General features: G+C 46.5%; 1 protein-coding gene across 1 annotated transcript; it reads left to right on the top strand.

The window, feature by feature from the left end:
- The first annotated feature begins 368 nt into the window (after positions 1-368).
- On the top strand, positions 369-20,561 carry TNMD (tenomodulin). The gene is made up of 7 exons (XM_073360843.1): positions 369-549; positions 698-832; positions 10,632-10,772; positions 12,251-12,352; positions 14,641-14,794; positions 17,540-17,712; positions 19,965-20,561. The coding sequence occupies exons 1-7, from the start codon at positions 502-504 to the stop codon at positions 20,172-20,174; spliced, it is 963 nt and encodes a 320-aa protein (XP_073216944.1). The 5' UTR covers positions 369-501; the 3' UTR covers positions 20,175-20,561.
- The last annotated feature ends 588 nt before the right edge of the window (positions 20,562-21,149 follow it).

The following is a 21,149-nucleotide window of genomic DNA, read 5'->3' as shown; positions in this document are numbered from 1 at the left end:
ACCCAGGTGTCAGGAGGGAGAGAGTTAGAATGGGATGGGAGGGGCAACATTAGATTTACTGAAAAAGCTGATGTGAGGCACAGCTGGAAAGGTGAAACAAAGGGAGAAAGAGGGGGGGTGATAGGGCAGAACTCTTTGGCTGCCCAGTTTTAGTAAGCGTATAAAATGCTTATCCACTGCCTCTGTAGGTACAGAGTGAAAGCTGTTGTATTATAGCTCACCCTCAGTCACTTTCCCAACCCACAGGGCAATCACTTGCACCCCGTACACCTCAACACCAGCACAGATGCAATAGGCACCACACACATATCCACACTTTGACTGGTGCATTATAGACTCCTGTAGTAAAGCAGGCTTCAGCATGACATATTGGAGTCATTGTAGCACAGAGTTTCTCCTCACTGGCATGTGCAGTCCTGATCATTTGTAACTCCACCTCAGCAGTGGTTTCTCCGACCTCTCTACACACACAGAGAGAGAAGGAAATTTTACTTCGAGACCATGGAAAAGAATTCTCAGGAGAGCCCCGAGGTCTGTCACTTTCTAGATGTAAGTTAATGATTTTCTTTACCGTTGTAGAATTTCCCATGTGATATTTATTACCTAGAGCATAATAGCTGTCTGATATATATGTGTATTCAACACTCTTTGGAATGATAAGCAGACCACTGGATATTGCTGTTTTGTAATTAATTAGGCAAAAGCATCTAAGACAAGAAAGAAGATCTGCAAAAGATACAAGATCTGTGGATTGCTCTTCTGCGTACTGGTGATTTTTCTTATTCTGATATTTTTTGGTGTCAAATATTTCTGGAACTCGTCACCTAAAAAAGTAAGTAAATATTCACTGATCCAGTATTTTAGTGTGTCAATTCTACACAGTGAGATCAAGCAATCTTTCTACAATATTATATCTATCAATACTGCTAACTGCTCACTCTAAAAATCCATACAATATTGTGATAAACATTTCTTACACTACAGAATATTCATGCTGACCTTTTTCTTTTCATTATTCAGATCTAGTCTTTAGTGTTTTTAGTGGAATATTTTCATAATTAATAATTGCACCAGATGGGATCTCAGCTATAAAGAGTTAAAATTACTTTATTTCACCAGCAGCAAATTTTATGACAAGTACAAAACTATTTTCCATTTTGTTTCAATTATCTTACCATAAACTGGTGGAAAAGTCATTATGCCATCACATAAAGAGGAGAGGAAGCTGGAATCCAGAATGATTGATTGTCATGATTTATATTTCTTACTTTAATGTGTTTGCAATGTTAAGGGACGATGAGACAGACTTGCTTTCAGAGGAGTTTCTGCTAACTGGATTGTGTTCATTTATTTTCAGTTCCTCAGCCTGTAGTCCTCTTATCCCCATTGTGCATATCTAGAGTAGCACAAAGTAGATTGAAATAAAACCACATCAAGGGCCAAAGTGTAACTCTGCTGACTCCACTACCTCAATATTTCTTGGTTCCTTGGGGGAATTCCACTTTTATAGGATCATTATCCTTAGACACATATTTCCTGTTTGATGAGATATTCAAATAGCAGCGATTAGAAAGGCATGTATTTTGGAGCCAATCTACATGTGATAGGCTGGCTACCTTCCCCTCCAAACCTGAACCTCCTCCTGCACCATCTTCCTACCCCACCAGTTAGGAGCATAACAACTAACACACCATCACAGGTCTCTGTGGTCCATAGAGTCCATTATCCTGTCTACAACAGTGGCCAATGCCAGGTGCTTTAGATGAAGATCTGCTCCAAGGAGGACCCCAGCTGGTGACCAGTTCATACCCTGAAGCACAAAGACTGCAGATCTTATAATTTTTTAATAATACTTTTATTAGTTTTACAATATGCAAAATACAAAACTTTAGAGGCAGGAATGTTATTATATGTGTGCATTAAACACCTCTTTGAAGGGGAATTGCAACATGTTTGATGGGCATTCAGATTTACAGTAAGGGGAAGTCCTTCTTTTTATTTTAGCCAGTCTATGGCCCCGATTCAGGCCTCTCACATCTTAAGCAAGATTGCTAACCTCTAAGCCAACAAGCTGCTTGTGCTTTATCCTTGCCCCCTTGTGGGGAGGAGTTTCTATATTAGGCATTCTCTCAAAATTGGATAGGTACCATAGCTTGCAAGACTGCTCCCCGGGCTCACTCACGCCGAAAGCCGGACTCATACTTGGAACCACAAGCAGATGGGTGTCATGTGTCCCACTGAGAGGGGTCTGTCTGCCAGGCACAAGTCCTGACCTCAGATGTTGAAAAGACACCACTTATCACAACCCACGTAAACACCTAGCAGGGAATGTAAACCCTGAAGCAAGAACATGGACCTCGGCACCAACAAGCCGCTTTGTGCCTGGTCTTTGCCTTCCCCTGTCCTTTTGCCCCCTCCCACCAGGATTCTGTTTGCAGATAAAGTCCCAGTACAGACAGCCTGGGGTTGGAGCTCGCTGAACCAGCTATCAGGAGCTGCTGTCTTGAGCACAATGTGGGAAACCTGGGTCATGGGCTAGAAGCCCAGCTCTCTCAGACTCACCCTGTGGGCAAGACTCACCTCAGCACAGAGGGCCTGTGCAAGACCTAGGCACTGCTTGAGCCGCCCTTCAGTCCTTGCCCCAGGGCTGAAGGGGGATTGCAGTGGTACCTACACAGGCCTCGCACCCACTGTGCAGGGCTGAATTTCACTCTGCGCAGTAAGGGGTGGTGAGAGGAGGTTCAGTCGGGGGGATGCAAGGGGCTTGATGGGAGGAACTCTTGTGAGCTGGCTCTGGTGCTGCATGTGTGGGCATTTGCAATGCTTGTGTCAGCTCTGGGGCTGCCTGGAAGCCTGGTCTTGCCTCTGTTACTTTACTTGACTACATCTGTTTAAAATAAGCTGCTGTGATTCAGAGCCGACATCTGGTAGAGATATTTTCATTCCAATCATCTGCGGCCATAAGCCCATTGCCAAGCAGTAGGTTTGTAACTGAGTACGGCTGAGAGTCCTGCTATGACAGCATTTGTTTGGGCACAGAGCTCCTGCCTGGGGACATGTGGATCATACCTCGAACGCCATCGAATTCTCTGAGCTTCGGGAAGAGCTAGCCTCGGCTGCTATGCTGACCTCCAGGGAGCTACCTAGCTAGCAGTGGGCAGTGAAAGGGGCCCTGGCCTAGTCAGCCAACAATTGCCGTAGCAAAGAGCACTATGAACTCATTGTGACACAGACTCCAGCAGAGATATAGAGGGGGCAGGTTATACCACCCTTAGTCAGGGGCCACTCCCTGCTGCAAGCTAGGGCTGCCCCGAGGATTGTCCTAATTTGTGCCCATATTTCAGGAGCCTTTGTGGGGCTTTGCAGAGGTGCATAATCACCGGGGTACTAGTCCTCCCCAGCCATGTCCCCTCCCACCACCAAATCTACCTCCTTCCTCTCCTGCCCTACCCACAACTTGCCTCCACCCTGGTCACAGCCACCCCACACACTCGGCGCTGCGGCAAGATGGCAACCCAACTTACACCTGTCCTAGGCCCAGAGGGGCCCAAGGGCAACAGAGAATCAGGCCCTTTGTCTAGCAGACGAAGGAGAGGATGAGGACTTCAAGCACGTCACTCACCAAAGTTCCTGACATAGCAACTGATTTGGAGTGCAAGAAGCTCCAGGTCAAGCCCCAGCAGCAATAGATTAACCTCATCCTGACACTGATTTCCAGTGGCTTAGATGTGACAGTTTGGTGAAGTGCAGAAAGGACTCCGTTAATCTCGTAAAGGCCTGGAGAACAATAGACCTACATGTGGGATAGCTCAGTGGTTTGAGCATTGGCCTGCTAAACCCAGGGTTGTGAGTTCAATCCTTGAGGGGACCATTGAGGGATCTGGGGCAAAAATTGGGGATTGGTCCTGCTTTGAGCAGGGGGTTGGACTAGATGATCTCCTGAGGTCCCTTCCAACCCAGATATTCTATGATTCTATGAGTCGTGGTACTAGAGGCCCCATCCCTGGAGATGCGTGCCCAGTGCAGCTCTCTCTCTACGGGGATGGGTCTGGCTGACACAGGTCCAATAAAAGATATTACCTCACCCACCTGGTCTCTCCACAGATCCAAAAGGCATTGGTCAAGAAAGAGACTCCCCTTTAAACACGCCTAGCTTTACAGTGTGAAGACCATTTTTTCAAAGCACAATGCACTTTTAAACTGTCAAACAGTCCAGGCCCCAAGTGTGATCGTTCTATTCAGATAGGAAGTGTCCCACTTCCTGAAAGTTTATTTTCTTATCATCAAAAAGAAATAAAAGCCACACACACATCTCCAAGCTGCTGCTGGGACCTCACAGAGTCTCTACTGTTCCTCTAGTTACACAAAGCTTGCCAGCCACACAATGGGAGCACAAGCTGTTAACCCTTTCAGGAAAGGTCTTCACCACGCTTAAATGAAAGCTTACGGGGGATGGACTGCACAACATAAACATCACTACTGTATCTCACAGCTACCGCTGCACAGAGAGGCAGGGGTAAAGCAAAAGTAAGGGCGCAATGTTACCCAAATGCATAAAGGGCCAAGCCGCTAGGGATGGAAATATTACTTACAAACATCTAGGAGACTAAATAATAAAAAATAAGGAAATTACAAAGTGCTCAGGAGGAGCCATTTAACATTACAGTGGAGAGTCAAAAAGAAAACATTTCTAGCAGGAAAGACAAAAGACCCCGGTCTTTTAATTATTAAAACAGAAGTGGCCAGCAAAGAAAAGGAATGTTGTGTGTGTGCCCTTTGGGCTTCATTGTAATGTAAAATGAAAGCCAGAAAAGTTTGGGGGGAGTTTCCTACTTGTTTGGGTTATTTTAATGTTAGAAATATCAGCTCTTGATTTTGAGTTTGCTGGAGGACTTGAGACCAGTCCTCAATTGAAGGAGGATGCATTTTTTAATCTTTTGCAAAGAAAGATTTTTTTTCCCAATGATTTGGTAGATGTTGAAGTAACATGTGTGTTAACAAAAGCAAAGCAGATTTAAACAGCCTGACCAAACATCCTTTCTCCTCTCAACCGCTCTGATTCCAGTCGCTAGTGATCTCATGAGACAACTCTTTCTCCAGCAGTCCATCAAGTCTTCCTGGAAAATCAGGGTATGCAAGGGTTGAATTTCTAATGTTAAAAAAAAAAAAAAATCAAGAGTAACAAAACCCATCTGAAAAAAAAAAAAAGCCTTTCTGAGTCTCTTCATGGGACTTTAAGAAGTAAAAAAGTAGCAACAAACCAATTTTCCCCTTTGCAATTTTCCTTTGGAGCCATGCACTCCACCATCATACAGTAACACTGAAATAACCTGAACCTGCCATTTAGTAGCATTACATGGACAAAACAAAGATGACAAGACAACAAACCGAAATGATTAACAGTGCGGAGAGCTGGTTCCGCATACAAATTCTGAGATGACTCTCAAAACTATCAGTATCTCTTGAGCCCAATTAAAAATTTCACAACTCTCCAAAAAATGTGCAGCGAAGCCAAGCCTCCGAATGGGTTACTTGGCCAAACTCACAGGAAAAATCATTCCCCTGAAACGGAAGGGGATTCTAAAGTAAGTCTACAGTATGGTTTCAGATTCTTTCGTGGATGATTTAAAGCACAGCCCGTATTTTGTCTCTCTGAGCAGGCAGCACTTCAACATTTTCTAGCCTTTAACCTAATTTTTCCATACATTAAAATCTAACAGCGGGTATATTTTAAAAAATTCTGAATCTAGCTATCGAGAGATGCTTATGATTGTCAGGGAGGCACCGAATATTCTTAATGCATTTTAATTTTTAAAGTGAGAGGCAGTGTGGTTGGAGCATTGGACTGGGACTGAGGATAGCTGGGTTCTATTCCCTGCTCTGCCACTGGTTGCCTGTGTGACCTTGGGCAGGTCACTTTAACTGCCTTGTGCCTCAGTTTCCCCATATGTAAAATGGCAATAATGATACTGACTACCTTTGTAAAGGGCTTTGACCCTACAGACAAAAAGCACAATATAAGAATTAGGTGTTGTTATTAATAAAAGCCCTTTTCCTGCCTCTCTGCACAGTCAGGCTGCCCGGGCTTAGGATTTGGCTCCATGAGGATTGTTCCTTTGATAGCCCTGGAGACACAAGCTTCTGTTTATCCACAGAATGAGTACAACCCAGTGCAAGCTCCCATCATCCCCACCCAGTCTTTGGCCTCTGCTGAGAATGCCAACAGGATGCCAGATCCTCCCAGCTGTGTGTGGACGTGTTTCTCCTGGGAATTGGATGGGGACCCTCCAATCTTACTTCGTACAGGCCACTGACCAGCCACAGGGTGGTGAAGACTGGCTGCAACTTGTCAGTCTGTGGGGGAGGAGCTGTGCAGCCCCCTACCAGACCCCTGAGCCAGCTTTCGGTCATTCATAAGAAAGGATAGAGAGCTCCAGAAAGGCACCTGTAACAGCAGCCCTGGAGACCCAAGTGCTACTTTTATCCAGACAGGACATTCCGCAGGGGCAGCAGTGAAAGCTCCTCGGATTCTACCCCACACCCCCTGTGCCACTGACCTGCCCTAGAAGGGCTTTCTGCAGGGATAAGAGGAGTGTTTGCCTCCCCAAACCATGCATCCCTCCACCTTGCTGCTGAATTAGAGAACAGATTGCGTCCAGGCACCGGGAGTACTGTCTTTTCCCCTCTTGGCTCTTCAGGGGTTTCTGTGTGCTTTGCTTGAGGACTCTCTTTAGAGAGACACTGTTTTATCCTTGAAGGAGAATCTCGAAGACAACTCACCTGCTTTAACTGCTCCAGGAGGATCATTTGTATGCTTCAAATAGCATCTTCTACTATTCAGCCCTTAAGAGTCACACAACAACAGAGACAAGAGGGCTGCCAAAAGCTGGCAACAGCAGCAAGCAGGTACCTGTGAAGAGTAATACAGATTGTATCAGAGATACACGTCCGATGCGGTGAGCTGTAGCTCACGAAAGCTTATGCTCAAATAAATTTGTTAGTCTCTAAGGTGCCACAAGTCCTCCTTTTCTTTTTATTAACTCTCTGTTCGCCCATTTCAGCACAGGGAGGGTACAAGGCATGTAACATACGGTTATGCTGGAAGGTGTTCATAACTGCCTTCTGTAGACCATCACAGACCTTTCTACACCCTTCTTTCAGGCTAAAAGGAAAGAGCAATTAAGCCCCTTTATATGGAGTGATAACTGGAGACAATAGATACGACTGCCCAAGTGGGCTGTGGGGTTTCCACAGGACTAACTGCAAACCCAAAGGCTAGGGGGTTGCTTTTGTGTGAGAGGCAAGAAGCCAGCAGACACAGCCAGAGATGCAGTGGTGAGCATGGCTCAGAAAGAGAGCAGAGACGGAGCTCCTTGGGGCACAGGACAGGCTTGGAAATTGTGAGAAAGGCAACTGCCTGCTGCAGTTTGCTCCTGATATGTTCAGGGCCACAGGACTGAGAGCATGTGCTCTGTAAATAAATAGGATTGCACCACAGAACATACCAGACGCATATGATCCATTTCTCCTTCTGGCGGAAACAAACCCACAAGGCCCCAGTATTGGCTAACTGCTTGACCAAAGGGACAACAGTACAGTGCCCATTCCTCCAAACCTCATGCATGTCATTGGCCCTACTTATTAAGATTCTTGTACCCCATTATCTAGTGCACACCCTTAGCTATGGGATCACCACCATGACATCTCCGCCTAAGATTCCATTCCCACAGTGCCAGTGTTTCATCGTCTTCCTTACGGCTGGACAGAGGACAGACAGACACAACAGGAGCTGGCAAGGATTCTGCAGGCTTGGATGGAGCTTACACACCATTTAAAAAGGAACAAGATGAAAAGGACACCCCCACCCCCATAAAGGCCAAGCACACACAGAGCAGGGTTTCCCTCAGCTAAAGTAATGGGGTAAGGTGGGACTGGCTATAGACGAGTCCAAGGCAAAGGGCTAAGGTATAGCCAGCTTCAGGCACCTTCTGAGGAGAAGGAAGGAGTCTCAGCTCTGGCCTTCTTCCTAGAGATCTTTCTACTCTGACCCCTTCCCCCAGACTCACCCCCACTCCAGTCTGTCCTTCCTATATAGCACTGCACCTCCCTCGTTTTCAGGGGTAGCTGAACCTCCATCCCAGCATGCTGTGGGTAAGGGAGGGAGGTAAGTGGAGAGAGAGGATGAAATGATCTGGCCCAGCCCTGCTGTTCTGCAAATCCCTACACTCAGGACAGGCAGCTGTGGTTAGGGTGACCAGATAGCAAGTGTGAAAAATCGGGACAGGGGGCGGGCGGTAATAGGTGCCTATATAAGAAAAAGCCCCCAAAATTGGGACTGTCCCTACAAAATTGGGACATCTGGTCACCTTAGCTGTGGTCCCACCACCAGCCAGAGTGAAAGGGTCCCTGCCTACCTCCATGGCCGGTCACAAGGCATTTGCTGCTATTTAACAGTCTGCTGTCTGCAGTGGAAGGGCTCAGCTTTAACAGTTGGTCGGGAGGGAAGAGGCTACTGAACTCCTGCTTCTGGGCCCACACCACAGGGAACCTTCCTAGCACAGAGCTGAGCCCAAGGGTTGGGGAGGAGCATCTCCTGTTGCTTGGCATTGGCAGTGCCCCCTCTGACTGATACAGCATTGGTGTCAATGGGCCCTGGAGGAAGCTGTCGCAAGTCTTACTCAATCTGCATGATGCAGGACTTGAGGCACAGGTGAGCCACTGGTTCTCTCTGTGTGCAACCTCAGTTGTGCTGGGGGGATGGAGTCCCCTTGGGAGCACAGGACCTGGACTGGCCAGTTTGCTAAATCATCCCTTAATCCACCACTGCCTTGAGAGTGAGAGGACTGAAGTGTGTGGGAAGATGAGGTTTTATCCCTGCTCCTAAACCCTGTCTACATTAGCACACCCATTGTCAGCCAGGAGTAGGCTATCTTGGCATAGAGTTGAGAACGGGTTAGACTTGTCTACACTAGCACCTGAACAGTCAACATCAGGTAAAGGATGTTAGGCTTGTCTACATTCAAATTGCAAGTGCTACACCACTGTAGCGCTTCAGTGTAGACACGACCTACCCCCACGTGAGGGGTTCACCTATTGGCGTAGGTAATCCACCTCCACGAGAGGCACTAGCGAGGTCAACAGAAGAATCCGTCCATCCACCTAGCACTGTCTACACTGAGGGTTAGGTCAGCTTACCTATGCTGCTCAGGGGTCTGGATTTTTCACACCCCTGAACGATATAGTTAAGCCAACTTTATTTTCTGGTGTAGACCAGGCCTGTGCTAGTGGAAACAGAGTTCTAGAAGGTGTAGGGAGTCCCCTAGTGGGGACTGGAGTGAATAATGAATCTAGCATTACACCAGGAGCCAGTGGGGACACCCTGGAATTACTTTATAGACAAAAAATCTGCCTGTCACACAACATCATTATATAAAATGCATGTGCAGCAACAGCAAACAGAACCAATATCAACAAGTCCTTCCTCACCCACGCAGCCCATTAACCTTCATCATTCCCCTCCCATTAATCTACTTACCTGACTTACCCATCTTCTCAGAGGCCCAGGAGAATAACTAGGCCTTGCCAGGTGCCTGCAGGTCACCTGATTCCAGCTGTGTTGGAAAAAGGTACATTCTAGAGCCAGATGCCTCTGACTGAAAGTGCGTGACAGAATGAAAAGGCTATTTCGTGAGCTCCTGTTTCACCCCTCTCATTATACAAGAACAGGGTAACATTCAATCAAATTAAAAGGCTGCAGATTTAAAACTACTACACTAAATTTCTCTCTCAAACAGCGCAGAGTTGACCTGTGAAACTCACTGCCACAAGATCCTACTGAAGCCAAGAGCTTAGCAGGTTAAAAATACAATCATACACTGATACAAAGAATGAAAACATCCACTCTTACATGAGATAAAATTTACAAAGTAAGAGATATAAACCCATCAGACACGAGCCAACTGCTAACTAAGGGAGTTAGTGAGAAACTTTCCCTCTGGATAAGTTATTCTAAATTGTCCATTTGCACCTTTCTCCAAAGCAGCAGGTTCTGGCCTATTTTGATTTAAAGGACACTAGACTAGTCAGTTCTGGCAATTCCTAGTAACTTTGGAGAGCTTGAAATCCAGATCTGGATTCAGTTTTTGCAAGTAAGCTTTATCTGTGTATTGGGCCAAACCAAACCCCCAAAATCTGGGTCAACACTTTGTGGGATAATTACTTTTGAAGTACACCCATTACTAATACATGAATGGCCTGAGGGTCTGATCCTGACTTCCTGGCTTGTGTTAAAGGCCATCTATCTATCTTCGTTTTTTCTGTAACATCTGTCGCCACTGTATGCAAGCATGAAGGTTTAAGGTATTTTGCTGGGAGTGGAGTGTAGGATTGAGCCCAAGGTGAGCAGAGCAGCTGTAAAAGCAACCAGCAGATACTTGAAAACAGAGATAACCCCTGCTCCAAAGCTCTGGCCCTTTGGCATTGGTGCTTACGAACTTTTATAACCATCTGCAGAAACTATGGTACAAAACCAGTGTAACACAACAGAGGGGTTTTTTTAATTGCTAAATCAACAAAAAATAAAACATTGGGATGGACCTGACTGCCTCTGCATATATTTCTTGTCCTCCCAGATATATGATCTGGAGCACACATTCTTTAGCCATGGGGAGAAAAAGAAGATTCTGATGGAGATAGATCCTCTAACCAGAACAGAGACATTCAGATCTGGAAATGGCAGTGAGGAAATTTTAGAAATACATGACTTTAAAAACGTAAGTATGCCCATTTTTCTAAACCTTCTACAACGAGGCAACCAGATGGTCCAGACACAGTGGCGGTTTTATCTGTAAGCCCTCAGGGAGTGATTTAAGGGCATTATTACCATCAGATGAGTTTTCAGGGGCCTGCGGTTTCAGTCCAGTTTCTTGTAGGAAAGTGTCAATATCATAACTGGCACCACTGTTCATAGTCAGAGCAAAGACACCCAGTGTGGAGGGGGGAAACTTACTGCTATCTATGCTGAAGCCACTTCACACTGGGTATTTTCTTCTCTAATCAGTTCTCTTATGTTAAGCAAGGATAAGACTGGACAAATAGTTGGATAGGACACCTCCACAAATAAGAGTTGGGAGCTAGAGAATTTTTGCTGAGGATCTCCAAGTATTTTGCAATAACTGAATAATAACCCCCAGAGGTAAATACAATTACCCCCATTAGACAAATAGGAAAACTGAGGCATAGACAGGTTAAGTGACTTGTCCAACACTGCCCCGCATATCAGTGGCAAAGCCAGAAATAGAATCCAGGTCTTCTGATTCCCACTTCTGCCTGTACTTTAACCACTAGACCATGCTCTCCCATATATTAACTATCACACCCTATCCAAATTCTTAGTCCTATTGTTCCACCTTTTTGAATTCCCTCTGCAGTTCCATTGCAGAGTTAGTGTTCACTTACCCTATGCAAGCTTGACTTCACTGTAGCTAATAATGTGCTTAAAATTAAGCACGTGATTAAGATCTTTGTTGGATTAGGACTCAGGGAGATCAAGTCCTAAAAGCTTTTGTGTAATGCTGCTCAAGTTAGCCCCATTTCATTGGCTGAGTGAGTGATGCCGCTCCACAGCGTACTTTGGAGATCCTTCATAAGGAAAGATGCTATTCTCCCATTGACTCTCAGGGGCATTTAATACTGGTGCGTCTTCACCATGGGGATGGTGATGTTCCATGAAAACAAGATCTAGTCATTGGATGTATCCTTGCAGATGAATGTGACTGTAGTAAATCTACAAAAAAATGGCATGTTTGTCTGTCAGGAGAGCATTAAAACCTCATGACAAGATAAGATCAATATGAAACCTAATTATAATTCCTAGGGAAATACTCCGTTCAGTGACATGTCCTGAAATCTTCATCTAATCATCTAGCAAGAGTTAAAGGCTGAAGATTCATATATTCAGAATGGCCAGATTATACTTTATTCATTTATTTGTGATGACTAAAGCATGTGATAGTTACAAAGAAATGGGTATCAGGACCGCGTTTTATTAATCCCTTCCTTCAGCTATTTGTAAATAGCACCATTCTCCAAACCCTTTAGGAGATCTTTTTAGTACATCTTAGCACCATTGCTGAAGAGAGTTTACACAAAAACTAACAAAAAACATAACTAAACTGTGATCCAGTGAGATTCTCCTTGTGCTGCTATTTAAACTTTCACATATCACTTGCCTGGCTGTTGTTGCTTTTAGGGAATAACCGGCATCTTTTTTGGAGGACTTCAAAAATGCTTCATCAAAACTCAGATTAAAGTAATACCTGAAACTATGGAGGCTGAGATACAGGAACCTGAGGTATGTAAATAAAAAATAAAATAAAATAAAAATCTGCATAAACCACCCCATGTGAAGCTGACTTTGCTAGTTTCATCTAGGAATCAGAGCATGTTCTCATTGGAATTCCATCTGCTCCGTCGTTTACTGGCAGTTTGCTATTATGGAAGAATGAGCGTTGCGATGGTTTCATAAAATTATCCTGTTTCAGAGGATTGTTGGTAAAAACGACAATTCAAAGAGACAGGATCAGACAGAAGACAGACAAAATCCAATCAGTACAATACCAAGAATCAAGAACAATAATCCTGTTGTAGTTAAAAGGCCACACGGCAGCTCAGGATTAGCAGACGCTAGCAGTCAGTCTAATGAGTTCTCCCAGAAAGATCTGCCTAGTGCTCTGTGAGAGAATTATGCAAAGGTCATTAAATAACAAGAGCAGCCACATTTAGGCAACAGTGAATCAGTAAGGCCCTGATTCAGGAAAGTACTTACGGATGTACTTAAATCCCATTGTAGCCAACCAAATTTAATCATGTGCTTAAAATTACACATGTGCAGAAGGGCTTTCCTGAATCAGGGCCTAAATTCTGGGTGGCATTCTCCCTTTGAGTTTTCAATCACAGATTCTTTGGATATTTCGTGAGAATCTAGTAGAGCTTTTGGGTCATCAAATAACTATGATTTTTTAATCTTTACCGAAACAGTATTTCCCAGGATAGAGAAGAGAAAGGGAAAACCCAGTGTGATAAACTAAAATTTAAGATCTAGTAATTTCTTTCTGTGCATGGCTGCATAGCTAAGAAAAACACACACTTGGATACTCTGATCAGCAATCATTTCTCTCCTCCACCCAATATCCCAATAATAAATAGATGGTGGTTAAAGCAGATCAAAATCTGAAGGGGAGCGTAGCCCCTTTGAGGGCTGTTGTGATGGGTTTTTGTGTAGTTTAGCAATGGTAAATAATAAATAGCATGCCAGCATTCTGTATATATGTGGGCATTTAGTAAATAGCTTGGTGCAATCCAATGCAATACTCTGTTCTATAGCCTCGTTCATAAAATCTGCATGCCAAAATACAGTACAGAATAATGTAATAGGAGACACATCTGGTATAAATGACAGAAAACAGTTGTGCAAAGGCATCTTGTGAGGAATAAATGAAAGTGCTTGACCACAAAATCAGTAACAGAAGGAGAGAGAATTTAAGAGGAATGAACAAGGGAGAAAGGAGATGTTTTAATCTGAGATTTGAAAGGAGTTGGAGAATTGATGAATCAGGGAATACAGAAGGCTGTTCCAAATGGCATTAGTTGCAGTGGAGAAGGCTCTTGAAGCAAGACTGGGTACGTCTACACTGCAATCAGAGGTGTGATGTGACTGCAGCACACGTAGACATACCCAAGTCAGCTTTGATCTACCAAGTTCTAATAACAACAACAGTGGATCTGCAGCAACACAAGCGGCAGCATGGGTTGTACGAGCCCATCTGGGACCCTGGGCACGGAGTGGCTAACCCATACTGCTAGTGTTATTGGAGCAAGCTACCTCCAGGCTAGCTCGGGTATGTCTACATGTGCTGCAGTCTCACCTCTGACTGCAGCGTAGACATACCCACTAAGTGACTGGAGAGAAAGGAGAACTAGTGTTAGGCTTAGTTCTGTTGGCTAGGAGCGTGAAAAAAACCACATCCCCTAGCCGACAGAGCTATGCTGGCAAAGCATTCGTGGCATAGGCAAGCCCTCAGATAAGCAAAGGAACTGCAGGAGGCATAGAAAGAGACAACGTCCCTGATTATTCTGCTGTCACGTCCACAGGTGTAAACCAAGAGTAACTCCATTAAAATCAATGGGGCTTACTCCATGGGGCCATGTCTACAGTACACATGCTACAGCTACGCAGCTGTAGTTAGACGCTTCCTGCATTGACGGAAGGGGGTTTTCTGGCGATGTAGGTAATCCACCACCCCAAGCGGCAATAGGTAGGTTGATGGAAGAATTCTTCCAGCATCTACGCTGGGGGTTAGGTCAGTTTAACTATGGCACTCAGGGGTGTGAATTTTTCACACTCCTGAGCAACTCAGCTCATTTGATCATAATTTTAAGTGTACACCAGGGCTAGAGGTCAGAACTGGGGCCCTAAACCTGTAAGGCAAAATCCATAGAGCTTTAAAAACAGGGAGTGTATGTTTTGCACTGTTTTAACAAGTCATGTCTTTAGCAAAGGAATCTGAGGAGGGGTAGAAGCCGTGGAAGGTGGTAGGGTCTATGCCAGCACACCAAGGTGACACCTCATTCTTCTTTCAGGGAGATGAAGTGATGACAACCTACTTTGAGCAATCCATGGTCTGGATTCCAGAGGAAAAACCTATTGATAACAAAGAATTCCTCAAGAGCTCCAAAATTTTTGACATCTGCAAAAATGTGACCATACACTGGATCCACCCAACTCTGATCACAGGTAAAATTGCCTTTTCCCTCACTCCTGCAGACTCCCATAAGAGATGTCATATGTTAACCAACCCGCATCTCCAGGAACAGCTTTGCAGTCAAATGAACAGTTCCCATCTTTCTCTCTGAAATCTTGTATGCTGCGAGCTGGCCCAGAACAGGTTTCCAAAGTGGAGTTATAAATCAGAGAAATGAATGTGGACAGATCCTTTACTACTACCACCATGAGAAAACAACCCATGTAATATAACTAGCTAGGCTTTTTCCCTGCAAAAAGTCAATCTGTCCTTCATTATCAGCCCTCAATCAGCCTACCCTCTGTCACAGGAATAAAGAGAAACATTTCTTTGGCACCTGAAAGGAAGTCAACAGTGTCTAGAACAGATGAATGGAAACAAAGACAACTAAATTCTGTCACTGATTCACTGCGTGACCTCAGGCAAGTTACTTAGCCACTTGGTGTCTCTTTCCCCATCCGTAAAGTGGTGATAATAACAACACTTACCTTTCTAAAGCAGTGTTGAGAGCCTGTGATGAGAGGTACTAGAGTAACGGCAAATACTGTTCTATTATTGAAAAGAGAACTGTGACTGTTGTGTTCGGAGTAATAACTGTCAAGAGTGTGGAGGTCAGTTAGAAAAACAACTGCTCTGTTGTGAAGCTCAGTTAAAGTGGAGGATCAGATAGTTGGAGTCTCCTGCTTTCACCAGAACTCCACCCTCAGGCAGGGGTGGTGGAACCAAAGTGCGCTTGGGGGGACAAGGCCCCCACAATGGAAACTTCGAGGGGATGATTTACGTTTCCGCCTCTGCCACAAGCAAGTTGTTTGATGTGCTCAGGCGAGGCTGGGCTCCGCGGCTGCTGGGGAAGGAGGCGAGAGCATGACCCTTGGGGCTGGAGAGGCTGCCATGGCATTGGGGAGCAGGTAGGAAGCAGGGTGATCAGGCCAAGTTTCAGTAATTCCCCCTATGCAGACCCCGCATCCCGCTCCCCTCCTATCCCTGACACCCCAACTGTCCCTCCCCCCATGCAAACCACCCACCCCAATCCCATCCTACCCAACACCCTGACTGCCCCTCCCCCTACGCAGAGCACCCACCCTGCTCCCCTCCTATCCCTGACACTGGACTGCCCCTCCCCCCATGCAGACTCCCTCTCCCACTCCCCTCCTACCCAACACCCTGACTGCCCCTCCTCCATGCAAACCATCCACTGTGCTCCACTCCTATCCCTGACACCCCGACTGCCTCTCCCCCACCCTGCTCCCCTCCTATCCCGATACCCCCACTGTCCTTCCTCTGCCCTGCTGCCCCCACCTCCCTCTGCTCCCAATGCAGAACGCCCACCCCGATGTCCTCCTGCTGCCCCTGACTCTCCTCTTCCCCAGCCCCAGTCAAAGCAGCTTCCACTACCTCTGCCCACGTGCCAGCTGCCTGCAGCATGTAGAGTGCTACGATAAAAGCATTGACCAAATTCTGACTGGCTGAACATTCTGCAAGGGGGCACCCTGCACGATTAAGCCTTTTGTGGGTCTCACCCACAAGACAGGCTGGTGCCATTGTGGGACTGTGAAGGAACAATGTCAAATCAGAGAGATCTGCATTTGTGCCCAACAGAACCCATCCATGGGCAGGATCTCCTGTGACTTGCTTTGAAAATATATCAGTTTGTAAGGGCTGGCAGACCAGACGCTCTGTGCCATGGGCCAGTGTCTGATTCCATTAAGGCCCATGACTGTATAACGCTCTTCTCTCCATGCACATACCTGCAGCATCCTCCAGAATAACTGTAAGCTAGTGGGATGGCTCAGCAGACAACACCCAGGTGCAGTCAGCACGTTCTGTGACCCCAGGTGTGGAGCCTTCTCTTCCTTAGCATTCGCCTCTCTCTCTTTCCTAAAAGAACGAGGAGTCCTTGTGGCACCTTAGAGACTAACACATTTATTTGAGCATAAGCTTTCGTGGCCTAAAACCTACTTCATCAGATGCATGCCGTGGAAAATACAGAAGGAAGATATATACACACACACAGAGAACATGAAAAAATGGGTGTTGCCATACACACTATAACGAGAGTCAATTTACAGCCCTTCTTCCAAACACTGGTGCAAAGGAAGGGGGAAGGTGAGCTGAAATGAACCCCTTTTCGCTGGAGACAAAGTTCTCCCCCTGCTCCTTCTCACAGCAACACTGCAGGCATTTTTTTTGCTAGCTTTCCAGTTTGTATAACGTGGAGCTGTCCGTGTGTTGTGCACAGAGAGGCGGATGTACATAAGGAAGTAATTCTTCACCCAATGCACAGTCAACGTGTGGAACTCATTGCCAGGGGATGTTGTGAAGGTCAAAAGTATAACTGGGTTAAAAAAAAGAATTAGATATATTCATAGAAGATAGGTCCATCAACGGCTATTAGCCAAGATGGTCAGGAACACAACTCCATGCCCTGGGTGTCTCTAGGCCTCCGACTACCAGATGCTGGGACTGGACAACAGTGGATGGATCACTCGATAAGTTGCCCTGTTCTGTCCACTCCTTCTGAAGCATCAGGCACCAGTCAGAAGACAGGACACTGGGCTCAATGGACCATTGCTCTGACCCAATGTTCTTACAATGTTGGGCGTGGTTTAATGCTGTTTTGGGTTTAGTGGGGCCTTGTGCCATATTATGCTAGAGGTGAGCACGCCACCTGCAACTTTTGTCCCTGCAATCTCTCCAGGATAGTTGTTTATAATGATTGTTTCCACTGTTCCTCTTAGCTCCTGAGCTGCATGACTTTGAAGATGGAGGGGAAGATGATGTCCCGTTCCTTGTGACCAAACAAGACGGGGCTGAAAGACAGAATGAGCACTATGTAGATAAGGATGCAAGGCCAGGAACCAAACGCCGGGCCCGGCAGCTAACTGAAGAGGATCTTCCCGTAAATGACTATGTGAGTCCTTGGGAATAATTATTGGGCAACTGTCAATATTTCACTCTCAGGCTGAACTTCAACAGTAGGAACACTCTCAAGCTACATCATCTGGCCTACGTGATCACCTTTTTCTGACCTCTGTCTGCCCCTGACATGTGACTCTTAACACCTTAGAGGGTATTAAAGCACTGCATTAAAACAAGAATCCCAATAAATGATGATGACATTAGAATGGCGTGAAATGGTCATGCCAATTAGGGGGTTTGTTTGAGCTAATGCCCATAGTGTCCCCAAAACATGGTTAACTCATAGCACAGCATAACAGCTGCAATCCTTCTTCATAATAGGAGAGGCCACAGTTCTTTGGTTGTAATGTCACATTTGACCTGCCTATGGAGAACTAGGGCAGATTCATAGATAGTAAGGTCAAAAGGGACCATTATGATCATCTAGTCCGACCTTAATGGTCCCTTCTGACCTTAGTATCTATGATAGCATGGTCTAGTGGGCAGGGCACCGGCCTGGGACTCAGAAGACCTGGCTCAACCACAGACTCGCTGTGTGACCTTCGGGGAGTTCAGTAACCAACTTGTGCCTCAGTTTCCTGGCTCTACAATGAGGATATGCTTCCTTACCTCCCAGGGATGCCGTGAGGCTAAAACCCATTCGTGACTTCAGAGTGCTCAGATATTAGTGATGAGGGCTGAGGAAGTACCAAACTCAACAGAAAATGGTGCACTACAAACGGCAATTTCAACCAATGCAAAGACTTGGTGAGCCACTCAAATTCCAGAATAGTCACCTCCATATGTTCACATTGACTCTGTTAATTGTGTGATGTGCTCATGCCCTCCTTTATGGAGCCATGTTATGACTATCCCCCCAGCAGCAGCATTACCACCTGCTCCTCTTCCCAAGAATTACCCAGTTCTGGTGAATAACTCAGGTAACCACTGGGTGACTTTACTAGATTCTCACTGGATCTTGTGTGGACAACAAAACCAATATAGCAATGTATAGTATCAAAGTGCTGTTTAATTAATTAATTAATCCTCACTGCATCCCCATAAGTGAGGGAAATATTATTAGTCACATTTTGCAGCTGGGGAAACTGAGGCACAGAACAGTTAAATGATTTGCCCAGCGAGTCGTAGACAGGATTGCACCTGAGAAATCCCTGGCTCTCAGTCTTGTGCTCAGACTTTGAAGCAGCAGCATTTCTAAGACAAGCTGACCGTCTTGCTTTGGGTCCTGTTCCTTCTAGGGCCAAAGAGAACCAGATGAAATAAGAACCGATTCAAACCTCTATCCAAACCTGGAACCATGCCCAAAATGAACCTTCAGAAAACCCGGATTGTCATGGTCACACCTGCCTGGAGAACCGGGGAAAAGCTGTTCCTGCTGTGCTCCAGGCACTGGAATCCATGAGTGCTTTAGTCCAGAGGGGTTCGGTTAGCTCAGATCTAGCATCCGAACTTTGGGGTGCTGCCCCGAACCTCTGACCCAACACTCGTTCCATTGCCAGCCAGCAGACTGCTCAGAAATGCTGTCAGATTTCAGGGGTCTCCCAATATTCAAAGCCCCTCTCCTGAATTTAAGCACTACTGAACGGGCCCTCTTCCCCTTGTCACTCACATACTATGACCATCCCAACCCACACTCTGCCCCCTTCCCCAGTCCCTCATGGCTCTGCCTCTCTTCCCATTCCCAAGCTCCCAGTGGTTCTGCTCCTCTCCTCACAGGGACTTAGTGGCTTTCCCCAGCCTGCTGCTTCTCTGCTCTCCCTCCTGGTACCCTCTGCTGCTTCCCCACAGCAGGCCCATTGGAAAGAAGGGGCAGAAGCACTTCTTGGAGCATGGCCCCCTCTTGGAGGATAGGGAGCATGAAGCTGGCAACAAGAGGACTGGAAAGGAAAGGGATGGGAGGAGGCTGGGATGAACCACCAGCCAACAAGCAGAAAGTGAGCTCCAGGGTTCAGATTAGTCAGATGCCATCACGAGTGTCCAGGGGCTGAGCTCTGAGCTGGGAGAGATCTGGCTTGGCCTCCCAGCCCTGCTGCTCCTGGGGCCTGGCTGTGCTCCACTGGACTGGGGTATAGGTGCTGGGTTCATCTGACGGCAGCATTTATGGCAGCATAAGCATCCCCCAAGCGTTTGTGGGGGCTAGTACCCCGGCGGCGCAGCAGCAGCTCCCCATAACTGCCCCCAGGTTTGTGCTCTGCCCCCGACACTTTCTCCCTCCCACCCTCTCCTGGTTGTTTTCTCTTCCAGACGGAGAACGGACTTGAGTTCCACCCCTTGTGGGATGAACGAGGCTACTGCTGTGCTCAGTGTCGCCGCGCCAACCGATACTGCCAGCGGGTGTGCGAGCCTCTGCTGGGCTATTACCCATATCCCTACTGCTACCAGGGAGGAAGGGTTATCTGCAGAATCATCATGCCGTGCAACTGGTGGGTGGCACGCATGTTAGGGAGAGTGTAGGGCCACACAACTGCTGAAGCAATGGAACTATAACCAATGTATGCCCTGGCTGTATAGAGGGGACCCTATTGTATGCTGCTGCTCAGCTAGCCTCCCTGTATTACAAGCCTGTAAAAAGCAGGCTGTTAACTCCTTGATTCCTGCTGCGTGCTCCAGCCACTCCTGGCTGAGCGCCCCGCCTGTCCTGCTGTTCTATTCCGTTCGATACCGCGCCAGTCCCTGCAGCATCTGAGCTCCTGCTGAGCACAGCCGGTGCGACCTAAGGTTCCCTTGCTTGCGGCGAAGTGTTCATGGACAGCATGCAAAGGATGAACGGACAGGATTGTATCTGTGTTTAGTCCTAAGAAAGGAGCCAAACAATAAACGTTTTCTATGAGCAATTGCAAAGGAAAGTCATTTAGACTCAGTCTGTGCTGCTTAGTGGGTCTGACAAGGGAGCTCACTGTGCAGCTCCAGAGCCAGCTAACACGTGGAGCTCAGGTGGCAGGTCCCTCGCTGGGCTCAGCTAGCTACGGTCATACAAAGGCGAGTGAGGGTTACAGCACAGTATCCATATCACTGTTTGTGCGAGATCGCATACAGATTGACGACACCGAGCTGGCCATTCCCTCAGCACCTCTCTAGAGACAGAAACCCTCCCAGGACTCCCTAGGCACTTAGTTCATCAGAAATCCAGGTGCTGGGGGGGTCGCATGCTGGCACTCTTCCCTCCAAGTCAGCATCTCAGCGCGATGCTAGGGGCTGTGGTAGATGCCTTCATCTGGCTGAGATACTGGAACAGGTATCCCATTTGTAGTCATTAAAATAGCCCATGACACTTCTCACAAGTCCTGGCCAGTTTCCTGCTTATGCAATTGCATTCTGCCTTCTCACATTCCCCCTGCCTTTCCAGCTGAACACAGTAGTCTTCACTTCCATTCCTAAGGAAAAAACTGCCCCTACATTCAGGTTACTGCATATTTATCCACTATGGGG

This window comes from Lepidochelys kempii, chromosome 9 (assembly GCF_965140265.1).
Source record: "Lepidochelys kempii isolate rLepKem1 chromosome 9, rLepKem1.hap2, whole genome shotgun sequence".
NCBI classification, from domain to species: Eukaryota; Metazoa; Chordata; order Testudines; family Cheloniidae; genus Lepidochelys; species Lepidochelys kempii.
The sequence above is the reverse complement of the archived record's forward strand: the minus strand, read 5'-3'. Positions and strand labels throughout refer to the sequence as shown.

Bases quoted from the DNA above. Each gene is read 5' to 3' on its own strand.
- TNMD (XM_073360843.1), top strand. From the start codon at position 502: ATGGAAAAGAATTCTCAGGAGAGCCCCGAGGTCTGTCACTTTCTAGAT. The intron at 833-10,631 runs GTAAGTAAATAT...TTGTCCTCCCAG, and splicing joins GGAACTCGTCACCTAAAAAA to ATATATGATCTGGAGCACAC. The intron at 17,713-19,964 runs GTGAGTCCTTGG...TTTCTCTTCCAG, and splicing joins ATCTTCCCGTAAATGACTAT to ACGGAGAACGGACTTGAGTT.